This window comes from Antechinus flavipes, chromosome 2, assembly GCF_016432865.1.
Source record: "Antechinus flavipes isolate AdamAnt ecotype Samford, QLD, Australia chromosome 2, AdamAnt_v2, whole genome shotgun sequence".
NCBI lineage: Eukaryota > Metazoa > Chordata > Mammalia > Dasyuromorphia > Dasyuridae > Antechinus > Antechinus flavipes.
The window spans coordinates 528,554,003-528,569,800 of record NC_067399.1 but is presented as its reverse complement, the minus strand read 5'-3'; the positions used below and the strand labels follow the sequence as shown (position 1 = coordinate 528,569,800).

The following is a 15,798-nucleotide window of genomic DNA, read 5'->3' as shown; positions in this document are numbered from 1 at the left end:
TGTACATTAAGAAGGTCTAGTTCTATGAGAAAATGTAGATATCACAGGAGGGAACCATGGTATTTGAGTGAAATTGAAATAATTGTTATCAAAGTACACGAGAAACCATCTGGACCAGAAGAAGAAATAGATGAAAAGTCTGGGGCAACAGATCATAAGCCTGGCACAGAGGCATGATATTATAGTGATGAAGAACTTCACTTATTTAGATATCCACAGGGATTTTCTCTACCAAACATAACAGCTATTAACCTTTTGACTTGCTTTCATGATCTCATTCTTCCAAAGGTGGAGGGAGCAACAAGAAGAAATTCCATGGTGGATTTGATTTTCATTTAAAAAGAGCTATTTACTAGGTAGAAATAAGTTATAGGGTGGAAATGATGGGCACAATGGAAGGTGGCAAATACTCCCTTTCAGAGCTTATGACAAAAAAGAAGCAAAGTCAATTATAGTATGATATGCCCCAGAAATTCAGGGAAAACATATGTTAAAGGATCCAATACAAGAATAAGTAGTGTTTTAGGGACAAAAGTCAGCAAAAGAAGTCAGTTCAAGGAGTATGGAAACAAAGAATGAAATTCTGAAAACAAAGGAAAGCAGTTACAATGAGGAACAACAACTGAGGTAATCTCAAAGAAACCAATGTCCCTTTAGGGATGCAAAAGGAATGACCAACCACCTTAGATTTTTAACTAATATGCACAGAAGGTAGATACAAAGGGCAGATAAACAGAAGATAAACACAAGAGTGTGGCTTGGTGCTGAGTCAGGAGCTAAAGCTCAGAAAAAGCTGAAGTGGGTAAAGCAAGTTAAGGATAACAAAAAAGTTTGTTTTAAAACATCAAAAGAGAAAGGTCCTAGACAGGTTTAGATGATTCCTTAGGGTGGAAAGGCAAATGATAGCTAACAATAAGAAACTGGAGAGCTGCTCAATTCTTCCTTTGCTCCTGCTTTCTCTTCAAGAAGAGTGACATCTAAACTGAAAATGCCAGAACAAAAAGAAACTAACAAGGCATTGATACCCAAAGTAAGTTAAGGATAGTGAAAAATGCCCCCTTTGAAACAATAAACTGGGAAAACATTTTTAGAAAGATTCTGGCAAAAGCCTCATTTCCAAAATATATAGAGAACTGACTCTTAATTTATAAGAAACTCCAATTGATAAATGGTCAAAGGGTATGAACAGACAATTTTCAGATGCAGAAATTGAAACTATTTCTAGCCATATGAAAAGATGCCTCAAGTCATTATTAATCAAAGAAATGAAAATTAAAACAACTCTGAGATACCACTACACATCTCTCAGATTGGCTAAGATGACAGGAAAAGATAAAGGTGGATATTGGCGGGGATGAGGAGAAACTGGGACACTGATGCATTGTTGGTAGAATTGTGAATACATCCAGCCATTCTGGAGAGCAATTTGGAACTATGCTCAAAAAGTTATCCAACTGTGCATACCCTTTGATCCAGCAGTGTGGTTACTGGGCTTATATCCCAAAGAGATCTTAAAGAAGGGAAAGGGATCTGTATGTGCAAGAATGTTTGTGGCAGCCCTGTATATAGTGGCCAGAAACTGGAAACTGAGTGGATGCCCATCAATTGGAAAATGGCTGAATAAATTGTGGTATATGAATATTATGGAATATTATTATTTGGTAAGAAAGGACCAGTAGGATGATTTCAGAAAGGCCTGGAGAGACTTACATGAAAGACTTACATGAACTGATGCTGAGTGAAATGAGCAGGACCAGGAGATCATTATATACTTCAACAACAATACTATATGATGATCAATTATGATGAACGTGGCTCTCTTCAACAATGAGATTATCCAAATCAGTTCCATTTGTTCAATAATGAATAGAACCAGCTATACCCAGCGAAAGAATTCTGGGAAATGAGTGTGAACCACTATATCAGGAGCCCTCAAACTTTTTAAATAGGGGGCCAGGTTCATTGTCCCTCAGACTGTTGGAGGGCTGGACTATAGTAAAAACAAAAACTTTGTTTTGTGGGCCTTTAAATAAAGAAACTTCATAGCCCTGGTTAAGGGGGATAAACGTCCTTAGCTGCTGCATCTGGCCTGCAGGCCGTAGTTTGAGGACCCCAGCACCACATAGCATTTCCAATCCCTCTGTTTTTGTCCACTTGCATTTTTGATTTCCTTCACAGGTTAATTGTACATTATTTCAAAGTTCGATTCTTCCTGTGCAGCAAAATAACTATATAGACATATATACATATATTGTATTTAACATATTTGACATGTATTGGTCTACCTGCCATCTGGGGGAGGGGGAGGGGAAAGGAAGGGAAAAGTTGTAACAGAAGGTTTTGCAAGGGTCAATGCTGAAAAATTACCCATGCATATATCTTGTAAATAAAAAGCTATAATAAAAAAAGAAAGAAAAATGCCCCCTTTTTATCCTTGATAAATTCAAGTCACTTGGCAACATTCCAAAGCACTGAAAGAATTGACAAATTTCACTGCTAAGCCACCGTCAGTGATATTATAAAGACCAGAAAATTCACAGGTGCTAGAGAAGGATAAACATCCTAACACTTAAAAAAAAAAAAGAACAATAACATTAGCAAACTATAGGCTAGTGAATTTAACTTCACTTCCTGGGGAAATTTTAGAATGACTCATTAAAAATTATTTAGAAAAGGAAGCAATAATTACAAAAAGTTATCTTGGCTTCACCAAGAACTGATCAGATCAAACTAACCACATTTCTCTTTTAGATAGGTTATTAGACTGGAATTTTAAGAGAAAGTTATAGTAGTAATAATTTACCTAAAAAGAACTTGATAAAATATTGTCATAGAGAAGATGAAAGATATAAACTAGAAAATATAATTTGATTTATTCAGAAGTGATTGAGTGGACATATTGAAAGAATTGTAGTGGATGGTCAAATTGGGAAGTCTCCAATGGAGTGCCTCAGGAATCAGTGCAGTTAAAATTTTTATCAGTAGTTTAGATAAAGACACAGATGATACATCCATCAAATGTACAGCCAACTAAATGTAAATTTTCTGATGTTTTAATGATAGAGAGCAAATTAATAAAATAGATGACAAAATCAGGATTCAAAAAAATCTCAATAAGCTAGAGCACTGGGATGAATTTAGTAAGATAAGCTTCATAGGGATAATGTGAAGTCTTATACTTGGATTCAAACAATCTACTTCACAGGTATAGGCTGGAAGAGACATAGTTGGGCAGCAGTTTTCCTGAAAAACATTTCTGGGTCTTAATGAGCTGAAATCTCAATATAGGTGAGCAGAGTCACAGGATGACTAAAAAGGCCAAAAAACCCCCAAGATGGCCTCACTAGAGGCATAACAGAACAAAGACATAATAGGGAAACTGTAGTCTGTCCCAGTTAAAACACATCTGAAATACTGTGTTCAATTCCAGATGTCACAGTTTAAGAATGATATTGCTAAGATAGGAAGAATCCAGAGGAGGGCAATAAGAATGTTGGAAGGACCTTAAATCCAAATTAAATGAGCATAGGTTAGGGGAAAAATCTTTGTAATAAATTTCTCTGCTAAAAGTATAACGATATATAGGAAATTAATACAAATAGATAAGAATAAGAGCCATTCCCCAATAGGTAAATGGACAATGGATAATGAACAGGCACTCTTCAAAAGAAAAAAGGGAAGTTATCAACAATCACATAAAAATTTTTCCAATTCACTAATAAGATAAATGCAAATTAAAAGCTCTGAGACTTTATACACATCAACTTAACAAAGATGGCAGAAAGGAAAATGACTGTTGTCGATGAGAATATGAGAGAACATGCAGACTGATGCATACTTGGTGCTATGAAATGATCTAATCATCTTGGAAAGCATTTTGGAACTATACTCCCCAAAATTATTAAAATTATATACCCTTTGTCTCAGTGTTACCACTACAAAGGCAATACCCAAAAAAGATCAAAGAAACTTAGAAAAAGACTTGTATGAACAAAAATGTTTATAGCATCACTTTTTTTGTGGCAAAGAATTTGAAACAAAGTGGATATCAATTGGGGAATGGCAGAACAAATTATTGCAAATGGATATAATGGAATATTATTGTGCCACTGGAAAGTACAAAAGGGATGGATTTAAAGAAAAGTGATGATTTGTATAAATTAATGAAAAGTGAAGTGAAAATAACCAGGAGAACAATTTATACAATAATTATAACATTATAAAAGAAGTGAAAGATTTAAGATTTATGGTATTGACAACTAATGATTCCAGGAGACTGATGAATCAGGCTTCCCACTTCTTGGCTGAGAAAGAGAATGGATTAGAGACACAAAATGGGACATATTCGATACAACCAATGTGTGGATTTGAATGCTTTCACTGTATGTATGTTACAAGGAAGGTTTTTCTGGTGGGAACGAATGCTATTATGAGGGAGGGCTAGAAGGTTATGATAGTCACAGCAAAAAAAGGAGAAAGAAAGGGAGGAAAAACATCAGAAAATAGCAAGGAGAGATTCAAAGATTCAAAGGGAGGATGTGAATAAGCAGGACAATGGTAGAATTTGTTTGATGAAGCTGATATTTTTTTTTAATAGATGCAAACCACGCATAGTAAAAATTTATAGTGTCATGCTACGTGGTGCTCTTTTACCGTTAATCTTTATGTAGAATGTTGCTATTTAATGATGTTTGTCAAGTTTTTCATATAAAACAGAAAAATAAGCTTTAATCATAAATAGATCTCCCCTCTCCCCCCATCTGAATGGGATCAAGTGAAAAATTTCTCAAAAAAATCAATGAGGTGGAATAAATCAGAGTTTAGGTTTAAGTTTCAGGAAGTCACAAAATCCCTTTTCTCAGGACTATAGGGCAAAAAAGGTCAAACCCTAGGTCTATGCTTCAGGAAGTCCTGTGACCCCACAGGAAGTAAAACAGCATTTAACCCTTGGTCAATGGTTATTTCCTTTTCAGTCTATCCAATGAATTTAAAAATCAACAGGAAGGTGAGTTAAAACCAAGCCTCTTTTTTTGCTATATAATCCATTCCCTTTTTTGCCATGGGCCACATCCCAGGCTGGACTTTATCCAGCTGATGTGCTTGGACCTTTCCTAACAAGAACCAAAAGCTTTCTCTTTGCATCTGGAGATGCTTCTGACTAGTCAATTTGGATAAGGGGTCTAGCACCCTGTCCCACAAACTCCATACACTGTACAGCCTCAATTGTAAAGAATATAAATTCTATTCAACAATTTCTCTTCATTTAATTGTATTCTATACAATTTAGTTTCTATTCCTTAGTCCTACTATTTATCCATCTTCAACTCTTTAGCTTGCTACTTACAGTAGCCATTCAAAAGACTTTCTTCTTTTTAATCTCCTCTACCTCTACATTGTTACTTTAATTTGCTTTGACACCTTTTTCTGTTATTCATCTGAATTCCCTATAACCATTTCCTTTCATCCTCTGACATCTCAAGAGAAAAAGAGGTACTACGTCTTTTCTAAAATTATTCCTTCATCTGTAGTCTGAATCCTAACCTTTCCCAATAGCAGAAGGGATTCCCACATTTTATTCATTCTTTCTAATATCTTTCAGTTCTTCCTTTCTCCTTTTCTTTATGACTTTATTTAGTGAATTTTTTTTTCATTTTGCCACAAATTTTTTTAAGTAGTTTTCTTCAGTCAATTTTTGTACTTCCTTTTACAAGTTGTTGACCTTTTTTCCATAATTCTCCTAAATAGTTCTCATTTCTTTTCTCAAGTTTTCTTTTACCTCTTTCGTAACTTTTAAAATCCCTTTTGAGACTTTCTAAAACCTTTTGAGCTTGAGATCAGTTCATATTCCTCTTTGAGATTCCACATGTGGGCCTTTTGCCTTTGCTGTCTTCTAGATTTGTGCTCTCATCTTCCCTGTTTCCATAGTGGCTCTCTATAGCAGCGCTCTTTTTGCTTTTTTGCTCATCTTTTAAAGTTGCGCTCTGCAGAACCAGGAGATCATTATACACTTCGACAACGATATTGTATGAGGACATATTTTGATGGAAGTGGATTTCTTTGACAAAGAGACCTAAGTTTCAATTGATAAATGACGGACATAAGCAGCTACACCCAAAGAACGAACACTGGGAAACAAATGTGAACTATCTGCATTTTAGTTTTTCTTCCCAGGTTATTTATACCTTCTGAATCCAATTCTCCCTATGCAACAAGAGAACTGTTCGGTTCTGCAAACATATATTGTATCTAGGATATACTGCAACATATCCAACATATAAAGGACTGCTTGCCATCTAGGGGAGGGGGTGGAGGGAGGGAGGGGGAAAAAAAATCGGAAAAGAAACGAGTGCAAGGAATAATGTTGTCATTATAAAGTAATCATTAAATAAAAAAAAACCATGTTAAATATTTAAAAAATAATAATAAAAAATAAAGTACATTTAAAAAAAAAAAAAGAGAAAAAAAAAATTAAGTTGCGCTCTGCTCCTAACGCACAGGGGAGACTGTCCTAAGTTCCTTTTGCAGGCATAGGGAGACCTCTCCCTGGCTTTCCCAGCACTGGGTTGGCCTGGCCAAGTCCCGCCTGTTATGTCAAACTTTGTGGGGTCATGATTTGCCTTCTACACTTGGGCTGGAGGTCTCACAGCTGGCCTGAGGCTGAGCTAGGACTAGAAGGGCCTCTAGTTAGTGGTCTGCGCTGGGCCTAAGAGCCTCTAGATTCCTCACTCCAGTGTTGGGCCAAGCTCCCTTTTTACCCAAGACAGACTTTTCCTGAAGTCCTTCCAAGATATCTTAAGCTGGAAAATTGTTTTATTCTGAATTTTTGTGGATTCTGCCACTGAAGAATCCATTTAGAGGCTTGATTTAGAATTGTTTCCAAGGGAAAGTGGAGAAAGCCAAGGCAATGTCCTGGTTTCTGCCTGCCATCTTGGCTCTGCCCCCCTCCCTTGGTGGCTTTAAATATCCATCTATCAATTCTGAAAAAAATCTCATACTATTGTTCTATTTCCCTCTTTTCTTTTATGATCTAATTTTCTGAAACCAACACACTTTACCCACAATAGCCATTCTCTCATCTTTGGATCCTAAATTCCTCTCTTAAAGAAACCTAATGTTATCAATAATTTTCTTTTTTTTCAAAAAAAGGGACAAATTTTAAAAATATAATTGCCTACAGATAAAGAGGCAAATTAAATCACTGAAAAAAATTCCTGAATTATGACTTTTACATTAATTGGTAGGTTTGGTAACAAATCTAAGATGTTATGCCAGTAACCAGGCATATCTTATCCAGGACTTATCTGGAAATAAATGCATTTTAGGGATGGACAGTTCTTTAATTATTTCTAAAAATCATAAATATTCTAAATATCATGGGCTGTTTTTCTGAATACCAGCTTTTCTCACAGAGATTACTGTCTAGAGCAAGGGTCCTCAAACTATGGCTGCGGGCCAGATGCAGCACTGAAGACATTTATCCCCCTCACCCAGGGCTATGAAGTTTCTTTATTTAAAGGCCCACAAAACAAAGTTTTTGTTTTTTACTATATAGTCTGACCCTCCAACAGTCTGAGGGACAGTGAACTGGCCCCCTATTTAAAGTTTGAGGACTCCTGTAGAGTCTCCAATTTTCCCCACAAAATAAAGTCTTTGTTTCAATCAACTTTCAATGGAGAGTCTATTAATATAACCTCATGGTCTTGGACAAACAGCATTGCATCGTTCCTCTTGGTTGATTAAAAATATCTTCATAAATTTTTTGATAATTTTCTGCAGTTGTCACAGTCTCTTCTAGCTCTCTCAGAATCATGTTTAAATACTGATCATAAGCTTGAAATCCTCTTCATAGTTCTGGATCATTTCTTGTTTTTTAGTCATTTCTCATTTTTACATAAATTCATTTATCTACATTAAGTCTGATGAGATATAGAAGCTCATCTACCATGTTGGTATCTACTGTTGATTCATATTGTTCACTGTGTTTCTTTTTTTTATTATTATAGCTTTTTATTTACAAGATATATGCATAGATAATTTTTCAGCATTGATAATTGCAAAACCTTTTGTTCCAACTTTTCCCGTCCTTCCCCCTATCCCTCCCCCAGATGGCAGGTTGACCAATACATGTTAAATATGTTAAAGTATAAGTTAAATACAATATTACGTATACATGTCCAAACAGTTATTTTGCTGTACAAAAAGAATTGAACTTTGAAATAGTATACAATTAGCCGGTGAAGGAAATCAAAAATGCAGGCGGACAAAAATAGAGGGATTGGGAATTCTATGTAGTGGTTCATAGTCATCTCCCAGAGTTCTTTTGCTGGGTGTAGCTGGTTCAGTTCATTATTGCTCTATTGGAACTGATTTGGTTCATCATTCACCATGCTTCAAATCACTAACTTCTTTTCTAACCAAATGCAGTTATTACTGAATTTTCCTTGACTTTTCACAGCCAAGAAATACTGTTAATTTTCTCATTTAGATTATCTCCTTCCTTCGTTTTACCACAATGTCCTTTCTGTTTGTCCTAATTCTAAATAGACCTCTTCTTCCTTTTTTCTCTTCACATCTCCTAATACTATGTACTACAAATATTATTCTCATTTTTTTAGATAAGTAAAATGAGGCTCAGAGGGATTAAAAGAATTTTTCATGTTCACAGAGACTGTTAGATCCAAGATTTGAACCCACATCTTCTGACCAAAGCCCTTGTACTCTTTCATCATACTCCTCCCATTTCCACAAATATTAACATTCTCTAAAAGTCCTAATTGGTTCTTCTGAGAACTGGATTTATGCAGGGTATGTTGTTCATTCATTTCAGTCATGTCTCTTTGTGACACATCTGAAATTTTCTTGACAAAGATAGTGGAGTATTTTGCATATCTTTTTCCATCTCATTTTACAGATGAGGAAACTGAGCCAAGTAGGGTTAAGTAATCTCCCCAGTGTTAGTAATTGCCAGAGGCAGAATTTGAACTCAGTACTTCCTGATTCCAGGCCCTGTACTCTATCCACTGAGTCATTTAGCTGATTTAATCCTAATATTCTAAGTTTATATATCCTTAAGGATGATTACTGACTTCTAAATGGCACTGTTAAAATAAAAATGCATTGGTATTTTAATTCATATTATTCAAATTACATACATTAATCTTTCCTTGAAAGTTGAGACCTTTGCAATTTTTATACCAATTCTATAAGTGTTCAAATGAAAGTAAGTAGTAAATATATTTTCTTAGTCACAGATCCACATTCCAAAGTTGACTGGGTGCAGTGGATGAAATGCTAAACCAACCTGAGCACAAATCCAGCTTCAGATACTTCTTAGCTGTGTCCCTTTGGCCAAAACCCCCATTTGCCTCAATTTCATCTGTAAAATGGGGATAATAACAGCATCTATCTCCCACAGTTGTCATGAGGATCAAATTAAATAATAACTGTAAAGCAGTTAGCACAGTTCCTGGCACACAGATGATATTATATGCTATATGTTCAGTTATTTTCAGTTGTATCCAAATCTTCATGACTCCATTTGGAGTTTTCTTGGCAAAGGTATTGGAGTAGTGGGCCATGTCCTTTTCCAGTTCATTTTACAAATGAAGAAACTGAGGCAAGCAGAGTTAAGTGACTCTCCCAAGATCAGAAAGCTAGTAAGTATCTGGGACCAGATTTCTACTTAGAAGTGCCCAGGAGGGACACTGCAGTCACTTAGCTGGCCAGAAGAGCTATGTAAATGCTAGATATGGTTGCTTTTAAGTGCATCCAACACATTCATTTATTCATTCATTTATTTATGTGGCTGAAGCAATTGGGGTTAAGTGACTTGCCCAGGGTCACATAGTTAGGAAGTGTTAAGTGGCTAAGACCAGGTTTGAACTCATATTCTCCTGACTTCAGGTCTGGGCCTCTAACTACTGCACCTCCTAGTTGTCCCCATCCAACACATTTATAAAAATTATCAGTAATAAAGATATAATGCGCTTACTTTGTATCTTTATCTTCTTTCTCCTCACATGGTTTAACTGGAGATGAAACTACTTTGGACAGTATCTCATTTTGATCTCTCTAAGAAACAAAACAAGAATAAATATACTATATGGTAAAAGTATGCCAGTAATTCTAATATGGTACTAATCTAAATTACCAGTTTCACCTGGTAGGCGATCAGGAGTCAATTAATGACTGCCATTAATCACTCAAAAGAAAAAGATTAATTGGAGTGTGATAAGGTGGTTCCTTCTACCTGTTGTATCCAGAGACAGAGAATGCTTGTTAGCAGCTCTCTATTGAACATTTCTACCGAAATGACCAAAGGTGTAGAATACAAAATAAGGTAGGACATTTGGCAACTTAAACTTTGTCAGAAGTGGCTACAGCTGTTCTAACCATGTGGCTGTTAATACAATTACACTTTACTTTCAATTTTGTTTTAGTGAATTCATTTAGGCCTTATGATGAATAAATTATTTGGAATAATGGAAAATAATTTGGAATAATGGAGTAAATTATTTTGGAATAATAAAGGAAGGCAAGAATGGGGCTCCTGATACATATAGATAATACAAACCAAAGCTAGTTATAAAGTTTCAAGGGAATGTACACTCCTAAGAAGACACAGGATCCAGAGGGATTAGAGAATGTATATAATAGTGGGAAGTTAGCTATTCATGCTCAATTTGCATTGAGGTAGAGTTATCTCAAGTTTCAAAGGCTACCTGTGATTTACTAATATATACAATCATACAGCACCTAACCAAATAAGCCATTCATCTAATAAAGAAATAATTGTCCAATAATGTTATCCATACTCAAGGAGGAAAGGGGATGCAAAAGAGAGAGACAAATGTTTTATAATATTAAAAAAAACTGTTCTAAGCTCAAATTAGTATTTTGTATCACTCAGACTAATTATAATATTTACTTACTATTGCTTCTTCTGCTTGACGAACAAGTTCAGCTGTTTTTGCTTCAAGTTCTTCATTTAAACGTCTAAAATTTACAAAAAAGCTATTTAATTTAGGATTTACTGAAGCATTTAATGGAAATTAAAATTATATGAAAATGCTAAAATTAGGTTATCTTATGATATCAACAATGGAAGAAACTGTCATACCAAAATTTAATCATTTCAAAAAAATTCTAAATACATTATTTTGAAACTCCATAAAGAAGTCATTACTGCCAATTTGTCAGAAATAAACGAGGTGCCAAGAATTTGGTATTAAAAAATATTTGATTTAGAAAGCACAAAGGAGGCATTAACCCAGTCCAACTCCCCCCCCAAATAAATCTATATATCTGTATTTTGTCTCCTCAAACACTCCTGTATTGAAAAAGAAACTCAGTTTCAAATATATATGTGTGTGTATGTATATATATTTGCAAGGCAATTGGGGTTAAATGATTTGCCCAGGGTCACACAGCTAATTGTTGAGTCTCAGTTCAAATTTGAACTCAGGTCCTCTTTACTCCAAGGCTGGTGTTCTATTCACTGCACCATTTAGCAGCCTCACAAGAATTTATTAAACACTATATTCTGAGCACTGTGCTATGAACTGATACAAAAAAAAAAAAAAAAAAAAACCCAAAACCTAGTCCCTCCTTTCAAGGAGTTCACAGTGTAACAGAGGAGTTAACATGAAAATAACATCATACAAAATAATGAGGAAGGAGTGGGAAAGACTTCTTTTCCAAGGTTGAATTTTAACTGGAATTTGAAGGAACCCAGTGAATGAAGATGAAAAGAGAAAGACTTCCAGGCATGTAGCAAGTAAAAATATAGGGAGCTGGGAGAAGGAATAGTTTATGCAAAGAATAGCAGAGTTCCTGAATGGCTTCCCACCCCCCCCCCTTTTGTTTTTAATTCATTGTTATAAGAGGTGAAAGGCTGGTTAGAAGAGGAAGGAGAAATAACTTAAGAAATGAAAGTATTATGAATACAAAAGAAATAAACATATTTTAAAATTGGCTGTTGTAATAGCTATAACTGAAAGTCTTCCATATTCAAATGGATTTGTGATCTCAGAGATTTACAGGGTCCCTCCAATGCTGCAGATGACAATCCAAGGTTCCACGGAAAAAGTAAACAGAAGAGAACCACATTATCAGGTAGAAATAAAAGCCCTTGTTCCCCAAGTAACTATGTAGGCTTCTGTCAACCTAGATATTGTGGGCAGGACTGAGAATCATTATAACTTGAAGAATATACCTAGCTATCAAACAAACATTAACTAAGTGGCTGTGATGTCAAGCAACCTAGCACTGATGTGTTCTGTCCACAAATGATTAATAAATGGTTGTTGGATTAACGAAAAGATAGCACAATTATGTCAGGTTGTGCATTGCTAAAGATCCTAAAGGATAATCCACAAAGACTATGTAACACTGGGTATCTGCCACTCGAATTCCCTTCTACTTTACAAGAGGCACTGAATGGGGACCTAAAAAGTTGTTGAAGTAACAGACAGTGCCCTGGAACTGACTGGTCCAAGTCTTTCAAAACTAGCGTTGAAATGATTCAGAATTCAAAGCGTGCACAGCTCATCACAACATCAACTTTCATTCTTAAGTTTTTTTAAATATAAAACTTTTTATTTTCAAAACATATGCATAGTTTTCAATATTCATCTTTGCAAAACCTTGTGTTCCAATTTTTTTCCTCCTTCCCTTCCTCCCCCATCCTGCAAGTAATCCAATATATGTTAAACATGGGTGATGCTTTTATACATATTTCCACAATTATCACATCAATTTTCAAAGGTAACACAGGTAGAAGTGGTAAAAATTACAAGGTCAAGTCTTCCCTAACACCTCCAGGATCAAATATAAAACCATCTGGCTTCCAAAGCCCATCATAACCTGCGCCATCCTAACCCTCTCTTTCCAGCCTTCTTGTCCAGGGGGTTAACAGTGGCCTCTTCCAGTTATTAAACACTCCGTGGGCAGGCTCTGGGCATTTTCTCCGGCAGTCCCCCAGCCTGAGAGGCTCTCTCTCCTCATCGCCACCCCCTAGCTTCCCTGGCTTCTTTCAAGTCCCAGCTAAAATCCTGCTTTGTACAGGAAATCTTTTTCCATATCCTCCTTATTTCTAGTCCCTTCCCTCAACGACTCTCCCCACTTTATCCTGTATCTTGTTTGTATGCGATTATTTACTGCTACCTCTATCTTGCACCAGCATGCTCTTTCCTGCTCCCTTATACCAGCTTAAATCCGACGATATACAGGAAGGAGCACTGGTTCTCTCCCCCCCCCGCATCAGACTGCCTCTTTAAGGGCAGGGGCTGCCTTTTGCCGTTCTTGGCAACTCCCGCGATTTAGTACGGCGCCTGACATACAAAAGGCGATTAATAAATGTTTAATGACTAAGGTTTTCGACCGTGAAAGAGACAGACTAGAGGGAAGGTTGATGGATTGGGCGAAGAGAAGGGAAAGCTAAAGAAGATAATCCATTTAATCGCAAAAAAGCGGGAAAAACAAAACACAACGGCTTCCCCTGCCCGCCCCCAATCGGTGGGCACTTGTTACTTACAGATACTCCTCTTCTTTGATCCGGAGGTCTCTCAACGGCTTCGAGGTCCCGGCGGAGTCCCACAACTGAAACAAGACAATTGCCCTTCAGATGAGATTCTGCGGGATTTTCCCCGAGTGCCCCATCCCCACCCCTTCTTGGGGGCAGCCCCAGGATACCCAGGAGTCCGAAGCCGCAGAAGCGCCAAGCGGCTGGTCCACCTTCCAGATCTCCATCTTTCAGGAAGGCGTCTCAGTTACCACGACGACCGATTATTTTCTCGCGAGAGTTCCTCCCGTCTTCCCAGGCAGCCTCCTCTTCGCTTCCCCGCCCCCACCTCCCTTCCTCTTTCTGGATTGTCTGCTGGCATGACTGAGCAAGATCGGAACCAGTGGAAGATGCTCCAGTTGGACTGCTAGCAAAGGACCGCTTCCAAAGCAATTTCGCGATATTAGTCATACTTGAACGACGCGAATGCTCCACAAACCTATTAAGCTCAGCCGCTTAAGACACAATTTCACAATACCCTGCAATTTGTTACTTTTATGTTAATAACAACCAAGTGAGGGGAGGAAGAATTCGATGATCGAAGAGTTCTTTCTTTCTAGAGCCCCAGGATGCCCGCCCCCATAGACCTTTCACTGTAACCTCAAAGAGGAGGTGTAAGCAGGTGCAAACTTCCTTCTGTCCCATGTGCCACTCAAGCTTCACGAGGAGCTGGAGGGAGAGAGGAAGAAAGGATGAAAGTTTAATTTGCATTTAAGTTTTAATCTGCATTATTAACATATTCCTCATCACTTTCTTAAGTTTAGACAATCAACAAAACAGTAAATCATTCCCCCATTTGTGGCATTTGTCAATTAATAAAGTGTAAATGCTCACAAGGAAAATTTAACACAAGAACCAGTAGAACTCCAAGAGTTCCAGAGCACCAGTAGATGAGTACAATTTATGACTACACGGTTGGACCTGATGATAAAAGCCAGGGAAAATCAGGGAGGGGTGGGATGAGTGTTAGCTGGAGACATCCGAGGGATGTTAAAGGAGGTTGTCCGGCTTTTGAAAGAGAGAAGACTTGGATGGTGGAGGGGGTGGGGGACCGAGGAGGAGATCCAGCAAAGATATATGGGAGCAGGAATGAGCTTGTTGGTGCAAGAGACAGTGTTAACCTGTTTGACAGGAGCAGAGTTTGATTGCTGGGAAATAAAGAAAAACAAGGCTAGAATGATAGGGTGAGGCAAGATTCTGGAAGACCTTGAGAGCAACTAGAGGAGTTTGGGCTTGATATTGTCAGTAAGGAAAGAGACGTTTATATTCTTGAGCAGGTTGGGGGACAGCTTAGATTGAAGGCCCAGGTCATTTAATTCAACCTCCTAATCAGTATAGTAATCCCTTCTATAAAATCTCTGGCAAGCGGTTATTCATCCTAGGCAAGAAGAGTATCAGGAAAAATAAATAAATAAATAAAGATAATGGGTTTTTCAAGTCGTGCTTTGGTAGGGAAGGCAGGTAGAAATGGAAAGAGTAAATGTTTACAATTCATAGAGACAAAACAAACAAACAAAAACCCTTAATCTTGTTTTGCATCCATGTTTCCTATCTTCAGACTGAAAATTAAAGAGCAAAAATGATTACAGAAGAAGACTGAGATAAATGAGAAAAGATCATGAAGCAGTTCTAAATAAATTTAATCTAAATCTAATCTAAATCACTTAATCTAAATCAAAACAACTATCCCTCAAGATAAACCACAGATGCAAATCCCAGAATCTTATATTTGGAAGAAAATTCATGGGTCATCTCTAATCCAGTCAACCTGAACAAGTATGTGTTCTACATTACAGTGGTTCTCAAACTTCTGTTCTCAATATTTTTTTACTATTAAAAATTATTGAAGATATGTGCAAATATGGATTATATTTATAGATATTTATCTTATTACAAATAAAAACTAATTTTGAATTTATAGACCTTCTGAAAGGATTTCAAAGACTCCTCAGGAGTCTCTGGACCATAGTTTGAGAACCATTATTTACAATATAACCAACAAATAGTCAACTAGCTCTTGAGGAAGTCACAACTCCCAAAAGACAGCCCATTCCCCTTTCAGATAGCTCTAACTATTAGGAAGTTCTTTCTTCAAGCCAAATTGACCTCTTTGCAACTTCTTATTGTACCTAATTTAATCCTTCTCATATGTATTTGAAGACAGAGATCTAAGTCTTTTTTCTGTAGTCTTGACAATAACACTTTCGGAAATTCTCAAATGGCTTGATTTCCAGGTC

General features: G+C 36.8%; 1 protein-coding gene across 1 annotated transcript in view; it reads right to left on the bottom strand.

Annotated features, from left to right (window-relative positions):
• The window catches only part of TEX9 (testis expressed 9), a 52,948-nt gene extending 39,157 nt beyond the window's left edge, over nucleotides 1-13,791 (bottom strand). Inside the window, exons 1-4 of the mRNA XM_051980708.1 lie at nucleotides 13,693-13,791; nucleotides 13,535-13,599; nucleotides 10,932-10,995; nucleotides 9,992-10,071 (exon numbers count right to left, since the gene is read on the bottom strand). Of these exons, the coding sequence (XP_051836668.1) occupies nucleotides 9,992-10,071; nucleotides 10,932-10,995; nucleotides 13,535-13,599; nucleotides 13,693-13,749 (266 nt within the window). The 5' untranslated portion in view covers nucleotides 13,750-13,791. The remainder of the gene's footprint in view (nucleotides 1-9,991; nucleotides 10,072-10,931; nucleotides 10,996-13,534; nucleotides 13,600-13,692) is intronic.
• Between the last annotated feature and the right edge of the window lie 2,007 nt (nucleotides 13,792-15,798).